Here is a 26,512-nt window from a genome sequence, read left to right as displayed (position 1 = left end):
CTTGGGGTTTGCTGATCTTCCGAATTTGATGTTTTCCAAAATTTTGGGAACTTTTGAGCCAATTATTTCTTAAAGTATTTTTCTGCCCCATTCTCTCTCTTATCTTTGAAGTCCTCCAATTACCCATACGTTAGATTGCTTGCTATTTTCCCATAGGAGATGAGTCTCTGTTCAATTCTTAACTCTTGCTTTTCTCAGTTTTTCAGATTAAAACATTTCCATTGTTCTCTCTTCCAATTCACTGGCCCTTTCTTCTGCAGTCTCCAATCTACTGTTAGTCTAATTCAATGATTTTTCATTTTAGATATTGTGCTTTTCAATTTAAAATTTCCATTTGGTTTGTTTTTACAGTTTTCATCTGTTTCCTCAATAAGTCCATCTTTTCCTTTAAGTTCTTGGATATATTTATAATAAGGTTTTTAATTCCTTGTCTGCTAATTACAACACCTGAGTTGCCTTGTGGTTTTTATTTTTTCTTGACTAGCAATCACATTTTACTGCTTCTTAGTATGTCTAGTAATTTTTGTTGTATTCCTGACACTGTTCACACTGTTCCCACTGTTTGGGAATCTGAATAATGTTGTCACCCTTTAAAGGCTGTTGCTGTTTGTTCTAGAAGATACTTGTCATTGGTGGGTCCTCTTTATATTGTTGAGCTTGATTTTATTCTTTATTAGAACTGGTCTAGTTTGGGTTTTGTTTCTTTTTCCTTAGTCCCAGGGTATGAACCTTACTCTAGAGCATGGTTCTTATTCCTAATACATGATCTTTCCAGGTTAATAACTGAATGTTTGAGATACTTATTGAGTTCTCTCCATTCTGACTTGATCATAATTCATCTTTGAGCTCTTTGAGACCTCTTATATTTGTATTAAGCTCTCAGACCCTGAGTAGCCAGTCTCTGCCTATACACAAACACTGCAGCCCTCAGCCAAGAATCCAAGGACTCCTATTTAAATTTCTAAACAATTGTTGTCCTCTACAATATCCTACCCCATAACATCTCCAAACTCTGATTTCTGCCTCATCTGTCAATTTTGATTTGCTATATTTTATTTTTTTAAAAAACTGGTGATGGGTGTTTGTGGAATATAAAGCTTTCTGAATAACACCTAAGAGCTTTGAAACTGAAAGTTTTCATTGTCTGGCATCTCCCTAGCTGTACTATAGCCCTTTATGCACAAAAGTAACTTCTGATGATCTTAGAACCATTATAAAGACAAAGTTGGTGGTTAACAGCCCCAGCCTTGCCAAGTAACTGTTGCCTGAAGGAACATATTGAAGGCACTTTTCATATCTGTTGGTATCTGAACATCACTTTTTGGGCCACATATTTTATCTATTTTAGCTTCTTGGTTAATCAGACAGGGTGGCTATGAGACTAATACTACTTAAGTTCTTTGACTCTGAAAATTCAATTTAAAATGTGGTATCTAATCCATTTAGCTAAGAAGGTGAGAGCAAAAATTTGCAAGAAACCAAAGTCATTTATATTTAACATTGTGTTTTGTTTTGCTGGGTTTTTTTGAGAACATAATACCTTGTCATTGGCTTTCTTGACAAGATGCAGAGGAAAGGTCCATATAGTGCTTATATAGAGTTGAAACATGGTGTACCATGATTTATGTAAAGATGATGATGTACGCAGATTATGGTTCTCATTAAATGTGAGGCCAGTTGACTGTAAGACATTCTATTTGGTATCTAAACTATGACATGATACCTTATCAATAGGCATGTGAGACACATGAAATCAATCACACCATTATTGCTCTAAAATTTATTTCATTCTATCCCTGGGGATTTGGTATTTCTCTTTCCTTTAGTAGCATGACTTAAGTGATACACAATCCACTGCGCATAACTCAGAAACAAAATGAGCACCGTTTTATCTACTTGTGGCTAACTTCTTTGTTTAGGTCTTGTAAAGCCTTGTTACTCAAACTGTGTTCTGGACCTGAAGCATTGATATCACCTGGGTGTTGGTTACAAATGAAGAACTATGGGCTCCCCTCCCCCAACCTACCAAATATTTTTAACAATATTCCCAGGTGATTTGGTTTGTTGGCACATTAAAGTTTAAGCCATATTTTCACACAGTACTTGGTGTTCTGCAAGAAAATACTGAATTTAGTTTATTTCTCCAGTGACAAATATTAATATTTGTTTCACTAATATCAGTTTTAAATACTTCTACTCTTTGTTTCAATACCAAAGCATACTGTAATTTATTTTAAAACATTACAAATGTCAATTGAACTTAGTATATGTAGAACCAAAATGCATACAACTTCAAAACACAATTGCAGTGAATATATCAATAGCTAAGACCAGGTCTTCACATGCATAGATGATGACGACCATGTCACAACTGCTCCCTGGTTGACAGTAACTGCCCAATGGCATTAATTTTATAGATGTTAAGATGTGGAAAATAAGGAGAAAAGTATGTCCTAAATTGGTGAAATAGAGTAAGTGATGAAAAACATACTGAACATACTGATTCAGGAATCAAGGTACTTGAGCTACAACAACAACAACAACAACAACAACAACAAATACAGCCCAAACATCCAGTACAGGCCTTGTCTATGTGGCCTACCTAGTCAGTAGAGTCTCCAATTAGTTTCCCAAAAATTGACAGGAGGCTGAGGATGCCACCTTAACAAAGAACCGGGTCGAGCTCCTTAACCTGCCTTGTAACCAAAGTCTCGGCTACTTATGAAAGGGATTTTCTGTGCTTTGCTGTCTATCAGAGTTTTCAGCACTCTTGCATTTCTCTCCTGATGGAAAAATACATTTGCCAAAGAAGACCTACTGGATTAAATAAAATTGCTATACTCCTCATCTCGATCTTTAGCATGAAAACACTAAGGAGTTAGGGGCTACAAATAAATGAACCCCTGAACAATCTTTCATCCAGTTTTCCCTGATTGGTTTCAGACACTGAAGCTCTTGACGTTGGTAACGTCTTTCTTTTTGTGTTCCTTCATGCTTGCTTGAACTTTCCTTTCCAAGAAGTGGGAGGCATGGGACGGGGGGAAGAAGAAGAGGAGAGAGAAAGAGAATGAACTAATTAGTTGATCTAATCTGGAAATTCTGGGAATTCTGCAGCAGCCACCTCTTTACACAGCTTTCCTCCTCTGGTTCAACTCCAGCAGGAAGGTATGGTTTCACTGTGTGGGTTGTTTCACCATTTTCAGAACCAGCATGTGACAGAAATTTTACTTGTTGGTGATTTGTGTTGACCACATTGGTGATAAATTACAAACTCTGAAGGTCAGAGACAGGGTCAGTTTAACTCACTGTGCATATCAACTCCAAATCTAAATGGCTATTAAACTAATGCCATTTACTGCTGTGAGAAGCTGTGTTTGTTCATAGCAGCTGGTTTCTAAAGGTCATCTTTTATATTTCCACCCTACTCCTACGGATATCCACTTTTCCTCTCCATCCCTCTGTACCAAGGCAGCACAGAAGTTGGGGAATTCCTCCTGAGTCCCATAGGAAGCAGACCACACTTCAGCAGAGACGCAGAATGTGGCCTGGCTTGGCTATCAACAGCCCACATGTTTTCTGGTGTGTGAATGTAGTGTTACTCAACCTCAAGGTAATAGAAATTGAAAACTGGCACCAGAGTCCAATATCTAAAGATTTTGGCTACTGTGTGTGCAGTTGCTACAGATGATGTTTCTAATACAAGAACTATGGACTTGTTCCTTTCCACAGGCTGAGCTACTGATCAGGCCTAATGATGGTGCTGTTAAATCCCCTGCCTGTCACTGCAACATGGGCAGATTCTGGCAGCCATGTGTGTGACAGAAGCCACCCAGAGCTTCATGGGGAAGGTGTTCTCTGCTCTTAGAAGTCAGACACACAAATTTGTCCCTTTCCATAGCAGGGACACCAGAGATAGCAAACCACAAACATTGTAGCAATTTACATATGACTGCCATTGAGGCTTAAAATTTCACATCGTCTTCTTTGACCATCCAGTCAGAAGTGACCTTCCCACAACTGGAGACCTCCAAGCACATTCTCTGCCCCTCTCTCATGGAACAAAACACTTGAGAGTATTGGCTGACTTGTCTCTCGCTCACTAAACAGTGAGCCACCTATTTGCTGAGACTGTGACTCACTCACTGTTTCCCCACAGTGTCCATCACAAGGCCTGCACAAAGTAGATGCTTTATTGTGATTGTCGAATGAAATTAACTGGAAATGTAATGCGCTAGATCTCGAGTAACCTATATGTGGGCAATCTGGGGGTCAGTAGAAGATTATTATCCAAGATCAGTACATAATCATTACTCTTTTTTCATGAGAATCATTTACCTCTAATCCTAAACTCCCTCCTTCTTTAAATATCTGTAGAAATAGGAACCAGAAATGGGAATGGGGAGTTGGGGGAGTACTCATTAATAGGAAAGAATGACGGATTCTGACTGGATATAATTTTCTGACATTTGCTTTGGGATGGGCTTACTTTGGTCCTCAAAAAGGTATCAAATCTGACAAATCTCAGACAGAAGGAAGGATGACTGGAACGGACTGTACCAAGAGGTAGTGGGTTTCCTGTCACTTAGTGGTATCCCATCAAAGCAGTGGTATGCAGGATCTGGCTCATACTTTCTCGTGAGAGCTAGCTGTCAGCATCTCTTCCCAATTCCGCGTTCATGGATGTTGTGTTGGTAAACTGAAACCAGCATGGTGGGACTATTTATACCATGGAAACTGACAAACTACAAATCAAGACTGTTTTACTTTCTCCAGTGAGCCACTTATTAAACATTTACCAGTGTACCACTGATTCATTCAAGGCTAAATGACCAGTATTAAGAGAATCTGTAGATGAAATCCTGCACTAAAGCATCGGCTGGTAAGATAACCTCTGAGGCTCCTCTAGTGCCAAGGTTTCAAAACATCTCTTATCCCAGCTGGAGACAGAGGTCCCATGCCTGGGATTATTGCTGTTGTTGGTGTTATCACTACCAGGTTCCCAGGTCTGGCCACTCTACCTGTTTAATTATGGACTTAGCAGAGGTCTGGATCCAACACTACCATTACAACCAGACCCCAGCTCAATAAATGCAGCTTCAGCATCTGGCAAGAAATCCCTCTCAGATCCCTGAGCTGGCAAATGTCTTGAGATGATTTCCTGATCTGTGGCATGAGAATGTTCCATCAGCCCCACTGCAGTTGTGGAACAGCCCTGGATTCCACATGCTGGTGCACCCACAGAGGCCAGAGGGCAGGGTCACCATCACTAGAGTTTTCCTGGAGACAGAGGACAGCTTCAGAGGCCAGCCCCAGCAATCCTGCTCCCAGGTGGAACAGAGACATGGGGGGCCACCGGGAGGAAGGATGGGTATGTGGAGTCAGAGGAGACACAGACGGAGGCAATTAGCAGTTGTCATAAAACAAAGCTGCAGCAACAGCAGCACTCGCTGCCTGGGGGACACTTGGCTTCCTCCCATGAATAAGGAATTCATCTGACTCCAGAGTTCTTGGTCTTTAGAGCCCCATCTGCCCTGCAGAAATGACTCTCCCCTATGTGGCTATGGCTACTTGGTTTCTTCTAATACGGTGGCACAGCCCAGGCCTGGCATGCAGCAGATTCTTAAAAAGTATTTGCCTAGTGAGCAAACAAATGAGGAAGCCATTGGAGCTCTGTCTTGGGACTCCAAGACTTCATCCCCTTTTGAGGGTTCAAACAAGCTCCTCTCCTCCAGAAGGCCTTTCCAAACCCAGGGGTCAACTATGTCATCCACCCAGGACAACACGGAACCCCAAATCACTGCTTTGCCTTCTCAAAAATCTTCCAATGCAAGTCAGTCTTTTATGACCCTCTCTTTGGGTTTGTCTTGTTTCCCTAGGGAAATCACGAGCTCCTGGAAGGTAGGGCCCAAGCCTTCTCTTTCTCTAGTGTCCTTCCATGGTATTGAGTTCAACATAAGCTGGACATATCTTAGGAGCCCCATGGCCCCATGATGATTGGTCATTGGCCAGAACTTCCACTCCCTGGGTCACAGCTCAGTTCTGGAAGGTATTTTGCCCTTCCCTCCTGAATGGCTTCTCCTAGGTGATTTTGGAAGAGATGCCTGTTATTTGCACTTGGCAGAGTACACTGGGTTGCAGGATGGACCCCATGCCAGCATCGTCTCCTTGGCCATTAACAGAAGTATCCACCACATCCCTCTTGAGGAGGCAGCATAGCCCACAGGCCAAGCACACACAGCACCCCCACATCACCTAGGCAAGGCTAGAATTGGCCCTGCCTTCTTACCTTGTTTCTGAAGAGCAAATAGGACTGGTGAAAGATAGAGCCATAGGCAAGGTACCCCCACAGCACAGCAACAGAAATAGAAGAATGCGCTTGGCCTTGCCCAATTCTAATTTAGTCTCTGAAAATAGCTCAAACTCTGGGAGAATTGCATCTACCCTCCTTGATACTGAGAGAATTCAGAAGTTATGTGAGGAATATGTCAGCCATTTGCCAATATAAGATTTAAATTAAGTTAAAAAAAATTAAAGATCACAATGTTTATGCAGATTTTAAAATTGAGCAAACAAGATATTTGCCACGTCACTGATGCAAGAAGAAGAAAGGAAAATCAGTCTCCCTCTCCATTAGATTAAAAACCTAAATCCAGAAGAATTAGTTTACATTGCCAATTCTCAACTTGGTATCACAAGAGTGGACTCGTTTTGTTCAAATGAGACACTGTTAGGTCATCCTCACATCTACACATCTACCTCAGTCTGCTTGGGCTGCCACAAGAAAGCATGTGGCTTAAACAACAGAAATGTATTTTCTCATAGTTATGGAAGTTGGAAATCCAAAATCAAGAGACAGCGTGGTTCAGGAGAGGGCTCTCTTCCTGGCTTGCAGGTGGCCTTCTTGCTGTGCGCTCACATGGCCTTTCCTGGCATGTGCACTGAGAGTCGGGGGAGAGGGAAATCTTCCTCTTTTTATAAGGCCACCAACCCTATTGAATTAGGACTCCACCCTTATGACCTCAGTTACCTTAGTTACCTCCTGAAAGCCCTATCTCCAAATACAGTTACATTTGGGGTTAGAGCTTCAACATATGAGCGGGGCAGGGGGACATAATTCAGTCCCTAGCGATGTCTGTGATGAGTTTCACTATGCCTCAAGCACACAGTTCTTCCAGCCCAGCACACAGTTCTTCTCATGGGCATTGTGTCTGTGAATAAACCGTACAGCCCACTTTCTTTCAAGAAACTTACAAAAATAATATCCATCCACAATCTGTCATCTTCCCCTTGTATAGATCGGCTGCTCTCCCCCACTTGAAATCACTAATAAACTGCAGAGATAATTGCCTGTCTTAGGGCTGCAGTCCTCCCACATAACCTGAAGCCATTGCTATTTGTCACAACAGATCATTTCTTGAACTCTGACAGCCAGCCCTGGAAGCAGGAAGAATGCTCATTTTCCTCACCCTGCTGGAGCTTCAGAAAGAACTCAGCTCAAAATAGATGCTATTGAAGCAGGAGACACATGAGGAGGTACACAGCCTATCAATACCTCAACACCGGCCTCTCCTCGCCCTCCAATCCTATTGACTGCGTGAGAGCCACTGCTGAAGGCTTTGTAATCCAAAACCATTAAGTATTCATGGGACTGGCAACCACAAATAGAAAATGAATTGGATTGCTCCCTTTCAAATTAGTATAATGACATTATCTGGGAAATGATGATTTAAAAAATAGTTCAAAACTTGGGTTTGAATGTTCTTCCTACTATTCTGCCCAGGCTCCTCTAATTTTTACAACAGAGAAGAGCCCTCCTGGTGCTGTGGAGACATTCCCAAGAATGAAAGAGGCCAGAATCAACCTTGACTTTGTACATCCATTCTGTTTTCTGGCCAGAAACTAGACTTCTCCTTCCTCTGTACTTCATAGTCAATCCCTGAGCATGCTAAAGTTTACCTCCTAGGTATTTCTTGATAGTGCCTCTCTTTGGCATTCCATCTACCCCTTCTCGAGTCCAGGCTACTACTCCTTCTCCCACCTGGGTAACCATATCTGCCTCCTAATGGGTTGCTGTGCCTCCAGGTTCCCTTCTCTAATTCAGCCTTCACACGGAAGCCTGAGTCAGCCTTCTAAGACAGCAAACTTCCTTGCCACTTTCCTGCATTAAACCTTTTAGTGGCTCCCCATGGCCCTCAAGACAAAGCCTACGCATTGTAGCACAGAAGACAAAACCTTCTATGACCCAGTCATCCTGCTAACTCATGATGTCACCATGGATCAGGCCTCCAAAGGATGCTGCAAAAGACAATCAAGCCACACGTGTTGTCAACTGAAGTTAGCCTTACACACCTCTTTCATCCTCATCCTCAGGAGGCCAAGAACCACATAGGTAGAGGGGCTCTGAAGAAACACAACATGGAGGTGCTTGTGGGCCGGCATCATCTCGAAGACCTCCCTCTCCCCTGGGTTGGACTTCAAAAGCAGTCCTCTGCTTAACAGTGTTTTAGATAAAGAACAAAAATATTCTACAGGAAGTTACACTCATTTAAATTTACACTAAAGATGGGATTGAGAAACTCTTTAAATCATGTGGCTAAACTGCAAAGCAACCTCATAAAACAACATTTTAAACGAATCATCCCCAAAACAGATTCTTCTCTCTGGAGTAGCCCTGTTCCATTCATCTGTGATTACAGTTGTCATTTTGCACAACATGAGAATGACTTTGACAGTTATGCTGATCCGGGGAGAGGAAAGGGGACAAGTTGAGCAGGACAGATTAGTTCTGGAAAATTAGGCATTTGCTGGGTCACCCTGGAGCTTTCAGCTTTGAATTTGGCCTCCCAGAGCCTTAAGTAGGCCTGAAACCTTTCTAAAATGAGAACTATTATAGTGCCAGTTGCACAGAGCAATTTTTGAGCTGCCAACCAGATGGGAGCCCTGTGGAGATCAAAGGCTGCCAATATCCTAAAGGCACAAGCCATGGCTCCGCCTCCATATCTTAGACACAAAAGTTAGAGCATAACCTGGGCACTCTGAGCCCACTTCCCAGGAAACACATCAGTCCATTGAAGGAATTCTACCCTGAGGAATGCAGAGCCAATCAACACTTTGAACGAAGAAGCTCCTCTTGCAGACTATTTCCTTTCCTCATTTTCCATTCTCTATTCTCCTAACCAAACCATGTACAAAATGCTACCTGGAGAACCCCACGCTCAGCACAGCTGACCTTTGATCATCATAAAGCTAGCCACAAAACTGTCTATTTATCCAAAGGAAAAATGTGCATGCATCTAACTGGAGGCTTTCTGCTGAATGTTCAGGGTCAGTGTAGGAAGACAAGGACTCAAAGGCTTTGGCATATTCCATGTCTTCTATCTGGTCCAAAACTGTAGAGGTCATGTTGCCAGCTTCAGACAAGACCCAGGTCTAAGAGTGTTATTGTTAAGTACCTGGGATGTGCTCATTAGAATACTGCTCAGCCTAAGGCCGGGCACAGTGGCTCACGCCTGTACTCCCAGCCCTTTGGGAGGCTAAGGCAGGCAGATCTCTTGAGGTCAGAAGTTCAAGACTGGCCTGGCCAACATGGTGAAACCCCATCTCTGCTAAAAATACAAAAATTAGCCAGGCTTGGTAGCAGGCACCTGTAATCCCAGCTACTCAGGAGACTGAGGCAGGAGAATGACTTGAACCTGGGAGGCAAATGTTGCAGTGAGCCAAGATCACTCCACTGCACTCCAGCCTGGGAGACAGAGTTTGACTCTGTCTCAAAAAAAAAAAAAAAAAAAGTGCCCAGCCTAACAATCTTCCCCTGCTTTCACCTCTTATCCTTCCACCCTGAGCACCAGAAGAAAGAGGAATGTTTAGTTTCTAAATTTCCATTCATTGGCTTTATCCTGAGGTCCCCATCCCTGGATGCTCAAGTCAAGGATCTGCCTATTTTTGCTGGAGTCTTGGTTTCCTCATCCCCGTGAGAATCATAGCTATGGCAGTTTTCTCCAAACTCCCCTCATGGGGCTGAGTGTTTAAGTCTCAAGGCTAAGGAAGAGATTTTTCTTAGAAAGAGCAGCAGAAGAAACCTTTCAAGGAGACCTCCTGGGATTACAGCAGGGGCAGGAGGAAGCCAGCCGAGCCCATGTGTCTAAGGGAGTTTGCTGAGCCCAGGGGTACCCTTCAGTCCAGACAGGCTCCACATCAGCAGAAAGGTGACTATGGTCTGCCTCCCCAGAACTCTCAGTGACCTCCCATACTCTAGCTGAGCCATTCATTCCTTGGCATATGCATGATCCCTTCCTAAGCTGTGGGTAAGAACAAATCCTCCTGGTGGAGGTGAAGAGGATCATCCACTGGGTTCCTGGCCGGTGCATGCAGATGAACTGATCAGATCATGAGTCTCTGGGGTCTTGTGGTGGGTACCTGTGGCAGTCACTGCTGGTGCCTTGCCCATTTCTCCTCCTCATTCTCATGTCATGCCTATGACTTCCAACTACTTTCGGCAAGCTCCTGATAGTTTTTGCCCTAGGGTTTTCTCTGGCCAGTGGGCCCACTTAGCCCATGTGCAGAGCAGGCCAGAAGTGCTAGGAAGTTAACATGCCCCACCACCGAGAGCAACCCTCCACCCATCATGGATAGGTAGTTGAAGGACCAATGCCCCAGCTCCCTCACTCCTTGGTTGTGATAACTCTGATCACATTTCACACAGTCTCCCAGGGCTCTTGAGCCTGATGCATCCTCAGGTGCCCACAGAGTCAGCCTGCTGGCTAACACACCCTTTATCGGCTTCTTGCCCTTCCATCTCTTACTTCCTCACTCCACATTCCACCCCCACCTCCCAGAGTCTCTTGGGATTACAGGCCAGGTCTATGTGGCTCCAAAGTCCAAGATCATTTATAACACCAGGCTGACAACCACCCCCAACCCCTGTGTACCCAACTGCCTCTCGGAGGCAGCCAGCAAAGTGGGGGCACTCTGGGGTCCTGTGCTCAGAGCCCACACTGACCTGTGAGACTGCAACTTAGCCACAGGTGCTGCATTCCTGGCATTCCATGCCTGTTTTCTGCATTCAGATCCCGACCCAGGTGTTTGGCTGTACATCCAACGTCCAGCAGGGTTTTTTTTCCTCCTTTCTTTCTTTAAGCTGGGCTGCTAAAAAAGAAAAAGAAAAAAGAAAAAGGCTATAATAGTGGAGATTCTGGCACTGGATGACTCTTCAGAGCCATTCCAGCCTTGAATTTCTGTGAAATGATCCACAGCAGCCTAAGGCAAAATTGGATCTATAATGAAATTTCTCCCCCTTAAAAAGTCACAGTTTAATGGCTGTTCTAATTGCTGGGGAATTTATGAAAAGGGACTGCAGCCTAATTCTGGAAATTAACCTAGCACCAGCTGCAGCTTCCTGGCCCCAGTGCTGTGGACATATATCCTTGTCTTCACACATATGCTCATCTGGACATGGGGTGGCCTCAGGGGCCTGAGGCATGCAAGATGAAATCCCACAAATCTCCATTATTAAATCCATGATATATTTCAAATCCCGCCCTCCATCTTGGTAATGACGCCTCTGACATCCCTCCAAAATAGGAGAGAGGGAGGACAGGTGGGAATGAAAGAGGGAGAGAGGTTCCCCTTGTGTTTGTCCTATATTTACCATCTCTGTTCTGCCATATTCCTGGGTGTTGTGAAGGCGTTTCCATCCTCTGAGACAGGTCTCCTCATGCAGAGACAGAGAGTGTTAAAGAGACTGCCATCCATTGACTGATGTAAATCTGCCCAACGTCACCTCCATTTGGTCCCACATCCTCAGGCTGCCTTACACTAATCCAGATCTACTGGGACGATCTCTCCAGAAGACCTCTGGGACCCAAACTTGACGTCACCCCTCTTCTGTTCTCTCCTCCAACAACTTACCTTTTCCCCTCTCCATGAGCAGATATATGGTAAGTCCCCTAAATCCCGAGTCCATCAGAGGATAACCCAGCCTTAGACAGGGACCTTCAAGATATTCTGCGTTTGCCTAAAACCTCTCAGGGATTCTCCCCAGGCTCCTTGGGGTGTAAACTGACCCCCTTCTGTAGTTGTAGCACCTCCATGAAAAGGCTTTTAGAGTCTTTACTAAGGCATAGATGGGCAAATGGGAAATTTGCAGTTATTCAGAGAAATTGGGAGTCTTAGACTCCACCTGTAATCTCAGAATGTATTTTATGAGTAACATCCCTACAATCATCTCCCCAGATCCTACCCATCCTTCAAAACCCAGCCAAATGTCACCTTCTCTAGAAGAGAAGCCAAATTCCTTGTGTCAAAGGAGGCTTCCCTTTCCACACTTCCCTGAGTTGCCCTCTTCGGGTGGTGCCTCACATCACCCTCACTTGTGTGCATGCCTCAGCATTCTCAGTGTGCAGGGCGTTCATGGTGGGCAGGGCCTGTATCCGTCATCTCAGGCCCCAGTCCCCACCCCCAACAGTGCATAGAGTCTTTTTGCTGAGAAGAGTTGCTCCACAAATGTTAAAGGAGGGAGGTGGATAAAGGAATAACTTTCAGGTCCCACCATGACAGGAGTGACCATGGGAGGGCAGTCAATGATGCCCCCCTCTCCTAACATGAACACTGAAATATACTGTATATGCACAATGTAGTAATAACAGGACTGAGTGCCTATACCACCAGTAGCTCACTGCAGCAAGTGTTGACTCCTCAGCAAAATGGAGATGGGAGAGAAAGAAAGGAGGAGAGATGAGGAAGAGAGAAGGAGCGTCCTTGTACCAGTCAGGGTCCAGTCAAAAAACCATGAAGTACTTTAATAGAAGGGTTTTAAGACAAGAAACAAGTTCCAGAGTATTGGAAGAGCAGAAAGACCACACGGGGAAAGAGGGGGCGACCCAGAGCTCAGCACTAGCAGGAATCTGCCACCACTTCTAGGCTCGAAGGTCAAAGGAAAGAGGTGGCATTACTAGAGCCCGGGAGGCAGAACCATAGGCATGACCTGGGCCCACAGAGAGAGAGGGAGAGGCTGGCCATGGTTAATAGAACCACAGTGGGGATGCAGCCGTTGTCCTAGACACTGCCCCAAACAGACACGAGGAGAAATACCTTGGCTTCTTCCTTCCTCCTACCCTCCAGTCTCCTATTGGTGCCTCCTATTGGCCCAACATAGGCAGAAACCAGAGGCAAGGGGGCCTGAGAAATGTTAGCCCGAGCAGTCAGCCACCCCATGGGGCAGACAGAGCAGGGCCTGACATGGATCTAAGCAGCAGCAGTCCAAGGACCAATACTCTTCTTTCATTTCTCCCACAATAAGCACCTCCCTCCCTCTGCGTGATCCTGGCCTCTCCTTTTTTCACGGATGGGCTCCTTCTCCCCAGGCTCCTCCCACCTCCTATGCTCAGCCAGGCCATAAGTGGGGCTACTTCTATATGAGTCTGCGGCAAGAAGGCAACCAGCAGGCCAAGGTGGGTGGCTGGCTGGACCTTGGATGGTCAGTCCCTGATCAAGGAGCACCAGGAGGTCCGGCCTGGATAATCTGGGACTGAGGGCAGTGCAGGCAAAAATCACCCAAACTTGGCAATAGGCCCAGGGGAATTTGGAACTCCCAGCTCTCACCCCCCACCCCCCACATTCCAATGGGCCCACAAAGTCAACTCTCTCAGGATTATAGAGTCGACCTCAACTCTCAGAACTTGTTAGGATGCATAGATCGGGGCATTACCCTCTAATTCATTCTGAAGAGAAGCACTGAAGTGGTTTGGTCCACATTAGAGAGGAATTAGGAAGCCTGCTTTGCAGAAACACACATGTATGCAAGCACACACACACACACACACACACACACACTCATGTACACACATACATGCTGGAATTCTCTGGATATTTCCCCAAAGTTCTCCTTAAAATGGATTCTTCTTTTCCCCTGGATAAGCCAAGGCTTTGGCTTAAGGGCCCAGTGTTCTAACATTAAAAAGCCACTGTTCACCAGAAACACACATTAAAACCTGGGAGCCAGTAATGCTGGGAGCAACTGACTCTGACATTTAAGCAGAGGTCATGCACCCATGGATGTTTATAGGACAACATGGAAGAAATCCCACTTTGCAGAAAAACAGCTGGGTGTGGAAAAACATTGTTTATACTTGAGCATCTGCCTCAGGAATTTGTCACTTTAAATAAGCTCATTGCCACCCACCTTGTCCAAATGTTCATCAGAGAATGGAAAAGGGCTGGCGAGGGCAGGCAGGACTGGCCATGCAGACTCAGGCCCTTAGCGTCCCAGCCTCGCCATTCTGAGTTGGCCTACCCCGATCCCTGCCCTACCCCACTGTCCTGAGGTTTATTTTATCAGGTTCAGCCTGGGTTTTACGGCCTGCCATTGACTTTTGGAGAGCACAGCGGGTGCCCAAACACAGGAGATGGGGCAGTGGTGGCCACTCAGCTTATCTAGAGGAAGTCATTCTTGGGGCCTGGAGATACCTATAGGAGAGATTTCCTGAACTGGCTGCATTCCCAGAATGCGTCCACTCCTGCCCCTCACCAGGATGTGAAGGCTGACCCAGTGGGACTCTGAGGGTCTCCTTCCTGGTGGTTGTCACAGCCAGCACTATAGGAAAGAGTCTAGGGAGGTTTGTCTTCTGCATTCTTGCTTCTCCTATCAATGACCTTCTTCCCCCTGTTCTACCTGGGGGCACCCCAGAAGGCCTTAAAAACACCCAAAAATCCAAGATACCATCAAGTCCACCATTAGGGATCTTGGGAGCAGATGCATACCAATAGGGAACTAAACCTTAAACCCCAGGGCTAACTCCTGAGTAACACTGCAGTGGTGGGCAGTCCATGTTGAGCTCTGGCAGTCCTCCTCTTCTACCCAGAGGGCCACATCATGTCCCACAGAGTCTGTGGGAGTGCAGCCATCTAGGTGTGGATGAGAAGGTGACCTCCTCCAGTCCCAAGGAGGGAGTGCCCATCTTGCCAGCCACATCTTGGCTGTCCCCCGCCACCTCCACTCCATGCCCCTCATCTGCTCTCAGGACCCCTCCATCTTCACAGCACACAGCAGGGGCTCTCTGGTGCTATGCAGCCTCTGTGCCTGCGCCTATGCCTTTCCTCCTTCTGCAGGGTTGTTCCCCACCCAGAAAACCCTTCCCTACAGGGACCAGGTTAACTGTCACTTCCTCTGGGAGGCCTTTCCTCATCTTACCCTCCCCTACCAGGGTCACACCCTTCCCCAAATCAGGGAAACCCCTCCTCCTTCTGATTGCCATGGCTGCTATTGCCCGTCTTGAATAAAAGACAGTGAGGACCTCTGGGCACATGGCTCATCTCCCCTGTGGACAGAGAGCCCCACAAGGACAGAGATCAGAATGTGTCGCCAGCCCCGGGCCTGGCACAGTGATATTCCAGAACTCAGTTCACATAAAGAGAAGGAAACCACATCACTTCATTGTATTAACAAAGCTTTGTCACCTGATTGGGATTGACAGTGTTCCACAAATCTGATCTGTTGGCCATAGACATAAAAGCAATCTCCTCCATCATCTGATCCAGCCAAGAAAATGCCAAGCCAGCCACACCAGCCAAAAACAATCACTGTCTTTTCTATGTATCTACAGACTCAAACACGCTTCAAACAAGCACCAACTTTTGATAAAGTTCCTCTGGGTTTGGACTAATTTAAGGGGTTCCCCACCTTGCCAGTACTCATTTAAGAAGACCCACAAAAACAGACAAATCAGGGAGGCATATTCACTTTACAAGAGGTGGGCATAGAATCCCAGTTCCCTTGGAATAGCATTTGCCAAACAGTCATTCTCACACCATTGTTGCAACTTTTTCTGCCATCATCTATTTACCATCTACACTATTATTTATTTTATATTTCTTTTCCATATTAACATGCAAATGACTCTCTTTTACTTAGTTTTACTCATTCAATGCATTTTATTTCTCTTAACATCCACTAAACCAAACAAAACAATTGACATTTCTAAAAGGTTGTATAGAACCTAAAATATTTTTGCCCCTCCACTGGGTCCTGTGTGTCCCACTTGCAGGTGGCCCCGGTTTGCTCTGCCTGCCTCTAGATGCACTGGGACGGAAATGTCAACACTCTGCCTCACCCCATCACTGCACTATGGTTCCTTGGTTCTCTGGATGCCTCATCCACTCTGCCTGGCAACTCTCGAGCACCCAGCTAAGGAGGTGACGGTGAGCAGAAGCTGCAAACACTAGAAGGCTGAAGACAGAAAGGCAAAGCCAGGCTTTGTGCTCATTTCACGGAACAACCACACCTGCCCCAGCTCCCACCCACATGCTTTCCATCCTCAGAGCCGCTCCTGCCGACAAGAGAAGCAGCACAGGGAGCCCTTTCTCACAGAGATCCAAGAGCTGTAAGCTCTGTGAAGGTGAGGCTGGAGAGCCTTGCATTCCTTATGGGGTGCCTGGGGGGACACAGGCCACAGCAACAGCAGCAGCAGTAATAATGATGACAACCTGTGTTCTCGGAAGTCTTGCTGCACAGGTGCCAGGCACATTTTGTACAGCACCTGGCACCACACACCGTTGAGTAATAGCCAAACTTCTGCAAGGTTAGAGAGAACAGAAAGGCCACAATAATGATAAATGTGATTTCCTGGGTGCCTCCTCTGTGTAAGACTGGGATAAACCCTTGCTTACATTTGCTTATTTAAGCCTCACATGGCCCCTTAAGGTACTATTACCAATGAGGAATGTGTTTATAGAAGAGGAGCCTGAGGCTCAGACTACTGAAATGAAGAGACAAGCCTAAGGTCAGGTGGAGCCTTCATGTTTGAACAGCAGGAGGAGTCCATATCCAGTTTATATGGCTCCAACACCCCTGAGCCTTCCACTGCTTTCCCAAACCTGCCTGAGACCAACCTTCCCCAGACTTGTTGGTATCCTCAGGCAGACAAGAGCCTTGAGCACCATGCCAGTGGGGAAACACCTGTCTTCAGAATTCCCCACTAGCTGTCCTGGTCAGTGAGCAACCAGGACCCTGGAGCTAGGTGAGGCACTAAAATGGGGAGTTAAGAGGAGAAAGCTTAGCCAGGGAATTGTATCAGCAACCTCAGGGCTTCCCAAGAGCAAACTCTTTACGCTAAAAGTCTCATACTATAGTCTTTATGCTAAAATTCTCCCTTTCAAAGCAACAATGAAGAAGGTATGTCCATGCACCATCCACCTTTGCTGGAGCAGCATGTTTATAGGTAGCTAACATGATGGAGAAGGCGCCTTAGCATACAGATTTCATTTGCACCCAGTCGGGGGGAGTCTGCAGTGCAGGGTGACTCAGAAGGGGTTTCAGCTGCTCTGAGAAGCTCTGCCCTGCAAGCCCCCGCATATTCAGCCCTCATCCTGCCCATCCATCCTTGTGGCCCCTGCTCCTCACATGATTGGATTCTAATGTAGCTATTCAGCTTCACTGATCTTTCTATTAAATCCAGAAACACAGTCTTTTTATTATTACCATTTTAAACTAACATTTATTTCAGAATCTCTTGGCCAGTCTCATCTGTTTTATTATATTTTAATTAACATTTTATCATTACAAATGTATTACATGTACATTGTATAAAATTGGAAAATAAAAAACATAGAGAACATAAAATTGCTCAAATCTAACCATCCTGATGTAAACACCATTAACATATGATATATATTTTTTCTTCTTTTCATCTTTTCTCTATGTCTCTGATTATTTTTAATTAAAAAAAGGAATCATGCTATATATAGCTTGCATCCTGGTGTTTTCACTTAATCCATTATGAGTATTTTCTCATGTCATTTAATGATAGGATTCTTCAAAAACATGATTTCTAATGACCACAGAGTATTCATCATACGGATGGGCCATGATTTAGTTAACTGTTACCATATTGTTGGACATTTCAGCTGTTTCCAATTTTTTTCTATTAAAATAATGCTACAACAAATATCTGCACATGTATATAAGTCTATATGTGAATCTGTGATTCTTCTTCAGGATAAACTTAGAGAAGATGAATGGACCGGTCCCAAAGCATAAATATTTTTCAGGCTCTTAATATAAGCATTTCAGAAAGCTTGTTCAAAATACCCACCCATCCCCTGAATATCAAAATGCCCACTTCACTATGTTCTCAGCATCACTGGATCTTCTAATTCTTCCAGTACTTTTCCCCTTGAAATATGAAAAATGATATATTGTTTTATTGTGCATTTTTTGACTGTTAGTGGGGTCTGGCATTTTTCCATATGCTTATTGGCCTTCTCTGTTCTTCTTTTATGGTTTGGTTATTTATGTTCTTTGCCCTTTTTTCTATCATGCTTTTATATTCTTACTAAACTATAAAAGATCTTATATAAACATGAAAGATAATGTAAATATTCCTTTATATTGTCTTCTGATTTTAAGATGGTAATTTTGACATTTATTCTTTAATTCACCTGGAATGTATTTTAATATATGGTATATGACAGCAGTTCCCACACTTTAATGAGAACTAGGTACCCTACTCTGCACACTGGGGTGGAGCTTGGGAACCTAAATTTTAATAAGTACTCCAAGGAATTCTGATGCCTGTAAACACCTTTGAAAAACACCGATATAGTGAAGGAACCTAATTTTATTTTAGTAATGGATGAATTGCCTCAGTATATTTATCAAATTACCCTTCCTTACCAATTGCTGTGAAATGCCAAATAATAAACTACATTCCTATATCCCACTTGGGTCTATTCTTAAGCTTTATTCAATTTCTATTCCATTGATTATCTTTCAATTTTCGTGTCAGAACTATTATTTTATTATTAAGGCCTTGGAATACACATATCTGGACATACAAATACTCCTACAACTCTTATTTTACAAAATTTTCTTGGCCATTCTTACCAATTTGTTAATTACCAGATAACCTTTGTAACATTTCTCCCAAAAATCCTTTTAGAATTTTGCTTGATAGTCCCATAAACTGAAAACATAATTTAGAAATATTAGTATCAAAATGACAGCTACTATCTACTGAGCCATTTCCATGTAGCAGGTACTGCTCTAGGCCCTTCACACATACTAACTCACAAAAACCTTGTAGATGGGAGAGTTGAGGCCCAGAGATATTTAGCGATTTAACCAAGATTACACATCCAGTAAGTAGTAAAGCTGGCACTTGGATCCAGTTAACTATAGCACTTTTCCTCTTGGCAGCATGCAGCCCTGTGTCACATACATTCAAAATACTCAGTCCTAGAAGGGGCTTCAAGATGGCTAACTAGATGCATCTTACAGAAAGAGGAACCAAAATAGCAAGTAGATAATCAAACTTTGAATAGATCATCTGGAAGGAGAAGGAAGGGAGGTAGCCTGCTTAGCTGGGATTGGCCGTGAGTCTGGAGAGGCTCCCTAATGTGGGGAAAGGGTTAAGAGAGAGATCTCCAGCAGTCCAAATTCCCACCACACACCTACAGTCCTAGCCATGGGAGAGCCCCTCAATCCTCACAGCCCCAAGTCTGACATTCGGAGCTCCCTGGAGACTGCATTGCTCTAGAGAGCAAGCTCACACTGGTTTTCACATACCTTGGAGTCTGAAGCAGCTGCAGCACAATGCCATTTTGAGAGCCTAGCTCCCACTAGACTCTGTCCTGTCCTGCCACTGGGCTGAGGAAAGAGTCAGGAGCAACATCCCCACTCCCCAAGCAGAGTAGTGGCCATGTATTTTCGCACGACCCAAGGACATATTCCCCTGCCTGTAATTACCACCTGCAGGCTGCTGCAAGGCTGAAGTATGAATAAAGATTGCAACCCCTTATGAAAACTTCCTATCTTGGGTGCTTCCAGAAAAAGCAACCCTGCTCTCCCCAGTAGCAGGACTAGGACTACAACACAGACACTGCTGCCCCACCTGAGCAGGCTTACAGCCTGGGGATCACCCCTGCCCCTGACTACTGAAGTCAGCACCCATATACACCACTGGGTGGCCTGAGGTAAGGTCCGCCCAGCCCAGCTGCATCCCCATGACACCCAAGCACACCATCCAGGGGTCTGGGGATTGCCCAGCCCAGCCCACCACCAGTGACATCTGAGGACTTCTCCTGGGGTCTGAAGTCAGGTCCACTCAACCTACTGCCACCACCATGGTGGGAAGCCACCCACATGCATCACCTACGGCTCTGGGGACCTACCTGTCCAAGCTGTCAGAGACACACCAATATAAACGTGGATTGCTTGGGTCCCAGAAGGTTGTCTGACCACTGCTATTGCCATTGCTCATGCCATTCCTGTTGCCCAGGGGCACAAGGGCCCACCTACCTGCCCAACCTATTTCTGTTGCCATTTGTGGCACCCAAGCAAGCCACCTGGAGGCCCAAGAATGGGCCTGCCTAGACTAACACCAAATCCAATGAACATCATTGTGGGACCCAAGGACAGGCATGCTCAGCCAAATGATACCATCTCAGGTGCCCAAAGTATGACCCACTTGGCATCCCAGTCCCTCAAAAAATCTTCACCATAGCCTCCCCTAACAACCATACCCCAAGCCACCAAGAAAATCATAGACACTGTTTACAGCTAACAAATCATATAGAGACTACACTACTGAACACACCCAGAATCAAAGCCAAAGTACCCTACCCAACCAACAGCATAGATGCATTTTCAGGAAACAGCTGTCCCCCAGGAAAGCAAATTCGAAACATTGGAAGAAGTGACTGTGACACTGTGACACTGTGACACCATATCTGCAGATATCAACATAAGGACACAAGAAACATGAAAAAGAAAGGAAACACAATACTGCCAAAAGAACACAGTAACTCTCCACCAAGAGATTCCAATCAAAAAGAAATTTACGAAATTCCAGTTAAATAATTCAAAATAATGATACTAAAGAAGTTCAGTGAGATACAAGATAATTCAGAAAAATAAGGTATGAATGAGAAATTTACCAAAAAGCTAGATATCCAAAAAAGAACCAAATAGAAATTCTGGAACTGAAGGATTCACTAAATGAAATACAAACTACATTTGAAAGCTTTGATACTAGATTAGATCAAACAGAAGAAAGAATCTCAGAACGTCAAGGTGTTTTAAAATAATCCAGTCAAACAAAACTTTTAAAAAAAGAATTTTAAAAGAATGAGGAATAAAGTTTTTGTGACACATAAAACATCATAAAGTGACCAAATATTCTTATTTTTGGTGTCCCAGAAGGCAAAAAGAAAACAAAAGAGTTAGAAAACCTGTTAAATGAAACAAAAGATGAAAATATCTCAAGTCTAGCCAGAGATTTAGTCATCCAGACACAGGAAGTTCAGATTTCCCTAAAATAAACAAAATTCAAAAAGGTTTTTACCATGGTATATTTTAGTGAAACTGCTGAAAGTCAAAGACAGAGAAATTCTAAAAATAGCAAAAGAAAAGCATCTAGTCATCCATAAATGAACCCCTATCAGACTAACAGAAGATTTCTCAGAAGAAACCTTACAGGTCAGGAGAGAATGATACAATATATTCAAAAGTGCTAAAAGAAAGAAACTGCCACTCAAGTATACTATACCCAGAAAAATTTTCCTTCATAAATGAAGGATAAATTAAGTCTTTCCCAGACAAGCAAATGCTGAGGAAATTCATCACCACTGGACCAGCTCTACAAGAAATTCTTGAAAGAGTCCTCCACCCAGGGGAGAAAGAACAATAACTACCATCATGAAAACATAAAAACCACTGGTAGAGCAAACATACAAACAAGGAAAAGAAAAAACTTAAATGTAACCACTACAGAACACCATCAAACCACAATGATAAACAATAAGAGAGAAAGGAACAAAGGACATACAAAACAACGAGAAATCAATTTTTTAAATAACAGGAATAAGCCCTCACGTATCAAAAATAACCTTGAATGTGATCAGATTACCTTTACACTTAAAAGATATAGATTGGCTGAAATAGGAAAAAAAATGATCGAACTATTCTCTGCCTGCTAAAAACTCATCTCACCTATAAGGACACAGATAGACTGAAAATAAAGGAATGGAATAAGATATTCCATGCAAATAGAAACCAAAAGTGAGTAGGAACAGCTATACTTTTATCAGATAAAACAGACTTTAAGTCAAAAACAGTAAAAATAGACAAACAAGGTCATTGTATGATAAAGGGATTAACTCAGTAAGAGGATATAGCAGTTCTAAATATATATCCACCCAACACTGGGGCACACAGATATTTGAAGCAAATATTATTAGAACTAAAGGGAGAGACAGACTTCAATACAATAATACTTGGGCATCAAATCCCACTTTAAGCATTAAACACATCATCTAGACAGAAAATTAGCAAAGAAACATCAAATTTAAACTGCATATTAGACCAAATGGAGCTAAGAGAAATTTAAAGAACATTCTCCTCATCAGCACACAGAACATTCTGGATAATAAATCATATGTTAGGGCACAAAACAAATCTCAAAAAACTTTTCTTAAAACCAAAATCATATCAAGTATCTTTTCAGACCACAGTGGAAATCAGTGACAAAAGGAACTTTGAAAACTGTACAAATACATTAAAATTAAACAGCATGCCCCTGAATGACCATTGGGTCAAGTAAGAAATTAAAGAGAAATTTTTTTTAAAAAAATGTTGAAACAAATGAAAGTCAAAATACAACATACTAAAACCTACAGGATATAGCAAAAGCAGTGCTAAGAAGGAAGTTTATAGCAATAAATGAGTACCTCAAAAAAGTAGAAAGATTTCAAATAATCTAATGATAAACCTCAAGGAACCAAAAATGGAAGATAAAACCAAACCCAGAATTAGTAGAAGAAAAGAAATAATAAAGATAAGAGCAGAACTAAACAAAATAGAGACTAAAAAGTACAAAGGATAAATGAAATAAAAAGTCATTTTCTTAAAAACAAATAAACAAAATTGATATACCACTTGCTACAGTAACCTAGAAGAAAAAAGAAGACCCCAATAAACAAAATCTGAAATAAAAAAGGAGACATTACAACTGATACCACAGAAATACAAAAGATCATCATAGATTATGAACAATTATATATTAACAAACTAGAATACTTAGAGGAAATGGATAAATTCCTTGACACATACAGCCTACCAAGATTGAATCTGAAAGAAATAGAAAACCTGAACAGACCAGTAATGAATAATGAGATTCAATCCATAAAAAAATGTCTCCCAACAAAGAATAGTTTAGGATTGGATGGCTTCACTGATTAATTCTACCAAATTTTCAAAGAAGAAATAACACCAATTATCCTCTAACTATTCCAAAAAATTAAAAAAGAGGAAATTCTTCCTAACTCATTTTATGAGGCCAACATATCTTGATACCAAAACCAGATAAGACACACACAAAAAAAGTAAACTACAGGTCATATCCCTGAAGAACACAGAAATAAAATTTCTTAACAAAATACTAGCAAACCAAATCCAACAGCACATCAAAAAAGTAATATACCATTGTATTAGTTCATTCTCCCACAAATCCAAACTGTATCATTCCACCCTGATGCCTCCCAAATCTCATGTTCTCGTCACACTGCAAAATACAATAATCCCTTTTCAACAGTTCTCCAAGTCTTGACTCATTTCAGCATTAACTCAAAACTCCACAGTCCAAAGTCTCATCTGAGACAAGGCAAGCGCCTTCTGCCTATGAGCCTGTAAAATCAAAAATAAGTTATTTGCTTCTAAGATACAATGGGGGTACAAGCATTGGGTAAGTACTCCCATTCCAAAAGGGAGAAATAAGCTAAAAGAAAGGGACTACAGGCCCCATGCAAGTTTGAAACACACCAGGGCAGTCATTAAATCTTAAAGCTCCAAAATAATCTCCTTTGACTCCATGTCTCACATCCAGGCTACACTGATGCAAGGGGTATGTTCCCAAGGCCTTGGGCAGCTCTGTTCCTGCGGCTCTGCAGGACTTAGTGCCCATGGTTGCTCTCAAGAGCTGGTATTGACTGTCTGCAGCTTTTCCAGGTGCATGGTGCAAGCTGTCAGTGTGGCTACCATTCTGGGTTCTGGAGGGTGGTAAAACTCCTTTCACAGCCCCACTAGGTAGGCCCCCAGTGGAGACTCTGTGTGGGAGCTCCAACCCCACATTTCCCCTCTGCATTGCCTTAGTAGAGGTACTCCATGAGGGCTCTGCCACTGCAACAGACTTCTGCCTGGACATCTAGGCTTTTCCATACATCTTCAGAAATCTAGGCAGAGGCTCCCAAGCCTCAACTCTTGCACTCTGTGCACCCACAGGCTTAAAACCAAGCAGAAGCCTCCAAGGCTTATGGTTTGCACTTTCTGAAGCAGCAGCCATGTACCTGGGACCCTTTGAGCCATGGCTGAAGCTGGAGCAGCTGGGATACAGGGAGCAGTGCCCCAAGGCTGCATATGGCAGCAGGGCCCTGTGACTGACCCATAAAACCATTCTTCCCTCCTAAGCCTTTTGGCCTGTGATGAGAGGGGCTGCCTCAAAGGTCTCTGAAATGCCTTCAGGGACTTTTTCCCATTGTCTTGGCTGTTAATACTTGCTTTCCTTTCAGTTATGCAAACTTCAGTTATGCAAACTATGCAGCTGGCTTGAATTCCTCCCCGGAAAATGGGTTTTTCTTCTCTACCACATGGGCGGGCTGCAAATTTTCCAAAACTTTTACCCTCTGCTTCCCTTTTAAATATATAAGTTTAGGGGGCAAGGCGGGCGCCGAGGTTTGCAAGGGCTCACAGTGGCCAGAAACCTGGCTCAGTGCGGTGGCAGCCCAGCTTCCACTGCCCGTGAGCTAAGGACAGTCCACTCCCTCTCGCCGGCTCCAAATCCTGATCCAGGCGGGGGCCAGAGGCCCCTCGCCTCCCCTCTGAGGACCGAAGATGAGCTTCCTCTTCAGCAGCTGCTCTTCTAAAACATTCAAACTGAAGAAGAATATCCCTGAAGGATCTCATCAGTATGAACTCTTAAAACATGCAGAAGCAACTCTAGGAAGTGAGAATCTGAGACAAGCTGTTATGTTGCCTGAGGGAGAGGATCTCAATGAATGGATTGCTGTAAATACTGTGGATTTCTTTAACCAGATCAAACAGAATTCTGCACTGAAGCAAGCTGTCCAGTCATGTCTGCAGGTCCAAGATATGAATATCACTGGGCAGATGGTACTAATATTAAAAAGCCAATCAAATGTTCTGCACCAAAATACATTGACTATTTGATGACTTGGGTTCAGGATCAGCTTGATGATGAAACTCTTTTTCCTTCTAAGATTGGTGTCCCATTTCCCAAGAACTTTATGTCTGTGGCAAAGACTATTCTAAAGCGTCTGTTCAGGGTTTATGGCCATATTTATCACCAGCACTTTGATTCTGTGATGCAGCTGCAAGAGGAGGCCCACCTCAACACCTCCTTTAAGCACTTTATTTTCTTTGATCAGGAATTTAATCTAATTGATAGGTGTGAGCTGGCCCCTCTTCAAGAATTAATAGAGGAATTTGGATCAAAAGACAGATAAATGTTTCTTCTAGAACACAGTTACCCTCTTGTTTCATCTATTGCTAGAACTATCTCATTGATATCTGTTATAGACTAGTCATACAGACTTTAAGAAAACAGGATAAAAAGATACCCATTGTCTGTGTCTACTGATAAGATTATCCCAAAAGTAGGTTGGCATGATAGTTTCCGAGTAAGACCTTAAAGACACAGCCAAATCTTAAGTACTGTGTGACCACTCCTGTTATTATCACATAGTCATACTTGGTTGTAATATGTGATGGTTAACCTGTAGCTTATAAATTTACTTATTATTCTTTTACTCATTTACTCAGTCATTTCTTTACAAGAAAATGAGTGAATCTGTTTTAGGTGACAGCATAATGGACGTGAAGAATTTCCATCAATAATTTATGAATGAGTTTCCAGAACAAATTTCTTAATAACACTATCAGATTGGATTTATTCTTTTATTTTACAAATAAAAAATGTATTTTCAGTAAAAAAAATAAAATAAATAAATATATAAGTTCTAGTTTCAGGTCATTTCTTTGCTCATGTATGTGAGCATATAGTATTAGAAGTAGCCAGGCCATATCTTGAATGCCTTGCTGCTTAGAAATTTCTTCTACTAGATACCCTAAATCATCATTCTCAAGTTCAAAGTTACACAGATTCCTAGAGCAGGAGCACAATGCCACCAACCTCTTTGTTGACACATAAGAAAAGTGACCTTTGCTGCAGTTCCCATTAAATTCCTCACCTCCACCTGAGACCTAATCAGCTTGGTGTTCACTGTCCATATCACTATCAGCATTTTGTTCTCAACCATTTAACAAGTCTCTGGGAGGTTCCAAACTTTCCCTCATCTTCCTATTTTCTTCTGAGCCCTCCAGAGTGTTCCAAACTCTGCCCATTACTCAGTTCCAAAGTTGCTTCCACATTTTCAGGTATCTTTATAGCAATGCCCTACTTCTCAGTACCAATTTTCTATATTAGTTCGTTCTAATACTGCTATAAAG

General features: G+C 43.3%; 1 protein-coding gene and 1 pseudogene across 4 annotated transcripts in view; one reads left to right on the top strand and one right to left on the bottom strand.

Moving 5' to 3' along the window:
- SLC25A48 (solute carrier family 25 member 48) overlaps nucleotides 1–26,512 on the bottom strand; it is a 251,674-nt gene that overhangs the window by 213,802 nt on the left and 11,360 nt on the right. For all 3 annotated transcript variants that reach the window (XM_031666470.1, XM_031666471.1, XM_017959887.3), the window contains exon 2: nucleotides 11,000–11,145. In XM_031666470.1, the coding sequence (XP_031522330.1) occupies nucleotides 11,000–11,042 (43 nt within the window). In that variant the 5' untranslated portion in view covers nucleotides 11,043–11,145. The remainder of the gene's footprint in view (nucleotides 1–10,999; nucleotides 11,146–26,512) is intronic.
- LOC101001175 lies at nucleotides 24,800–25,812 on the top strand (annotated as a pseudogene). Its single transcript, XR_648504.2, has one exon. The product of XR_648504.2 is annotated as an MOB kinase activator 1A pseudogene (transcript).

This window comes from Papio anubis, chromosome 5, assembly GCF_008728515.1.
Source record: "Papio anubis isolate 15944 chromosome 5, Panubis1.0, whole genome shotgun sequence".
Classification (NCBI taxonomy): Eukaryota; Metazoa; Chordata; class Mammalia; order Primates; family Cercopithecidae; genus Papio; species Papio anubis.
The sequence above is the reverse complement of the archived record's forward strand: the minus strand, read 5'-3'. Positions and strand labels throughout refer to the sequence as shown.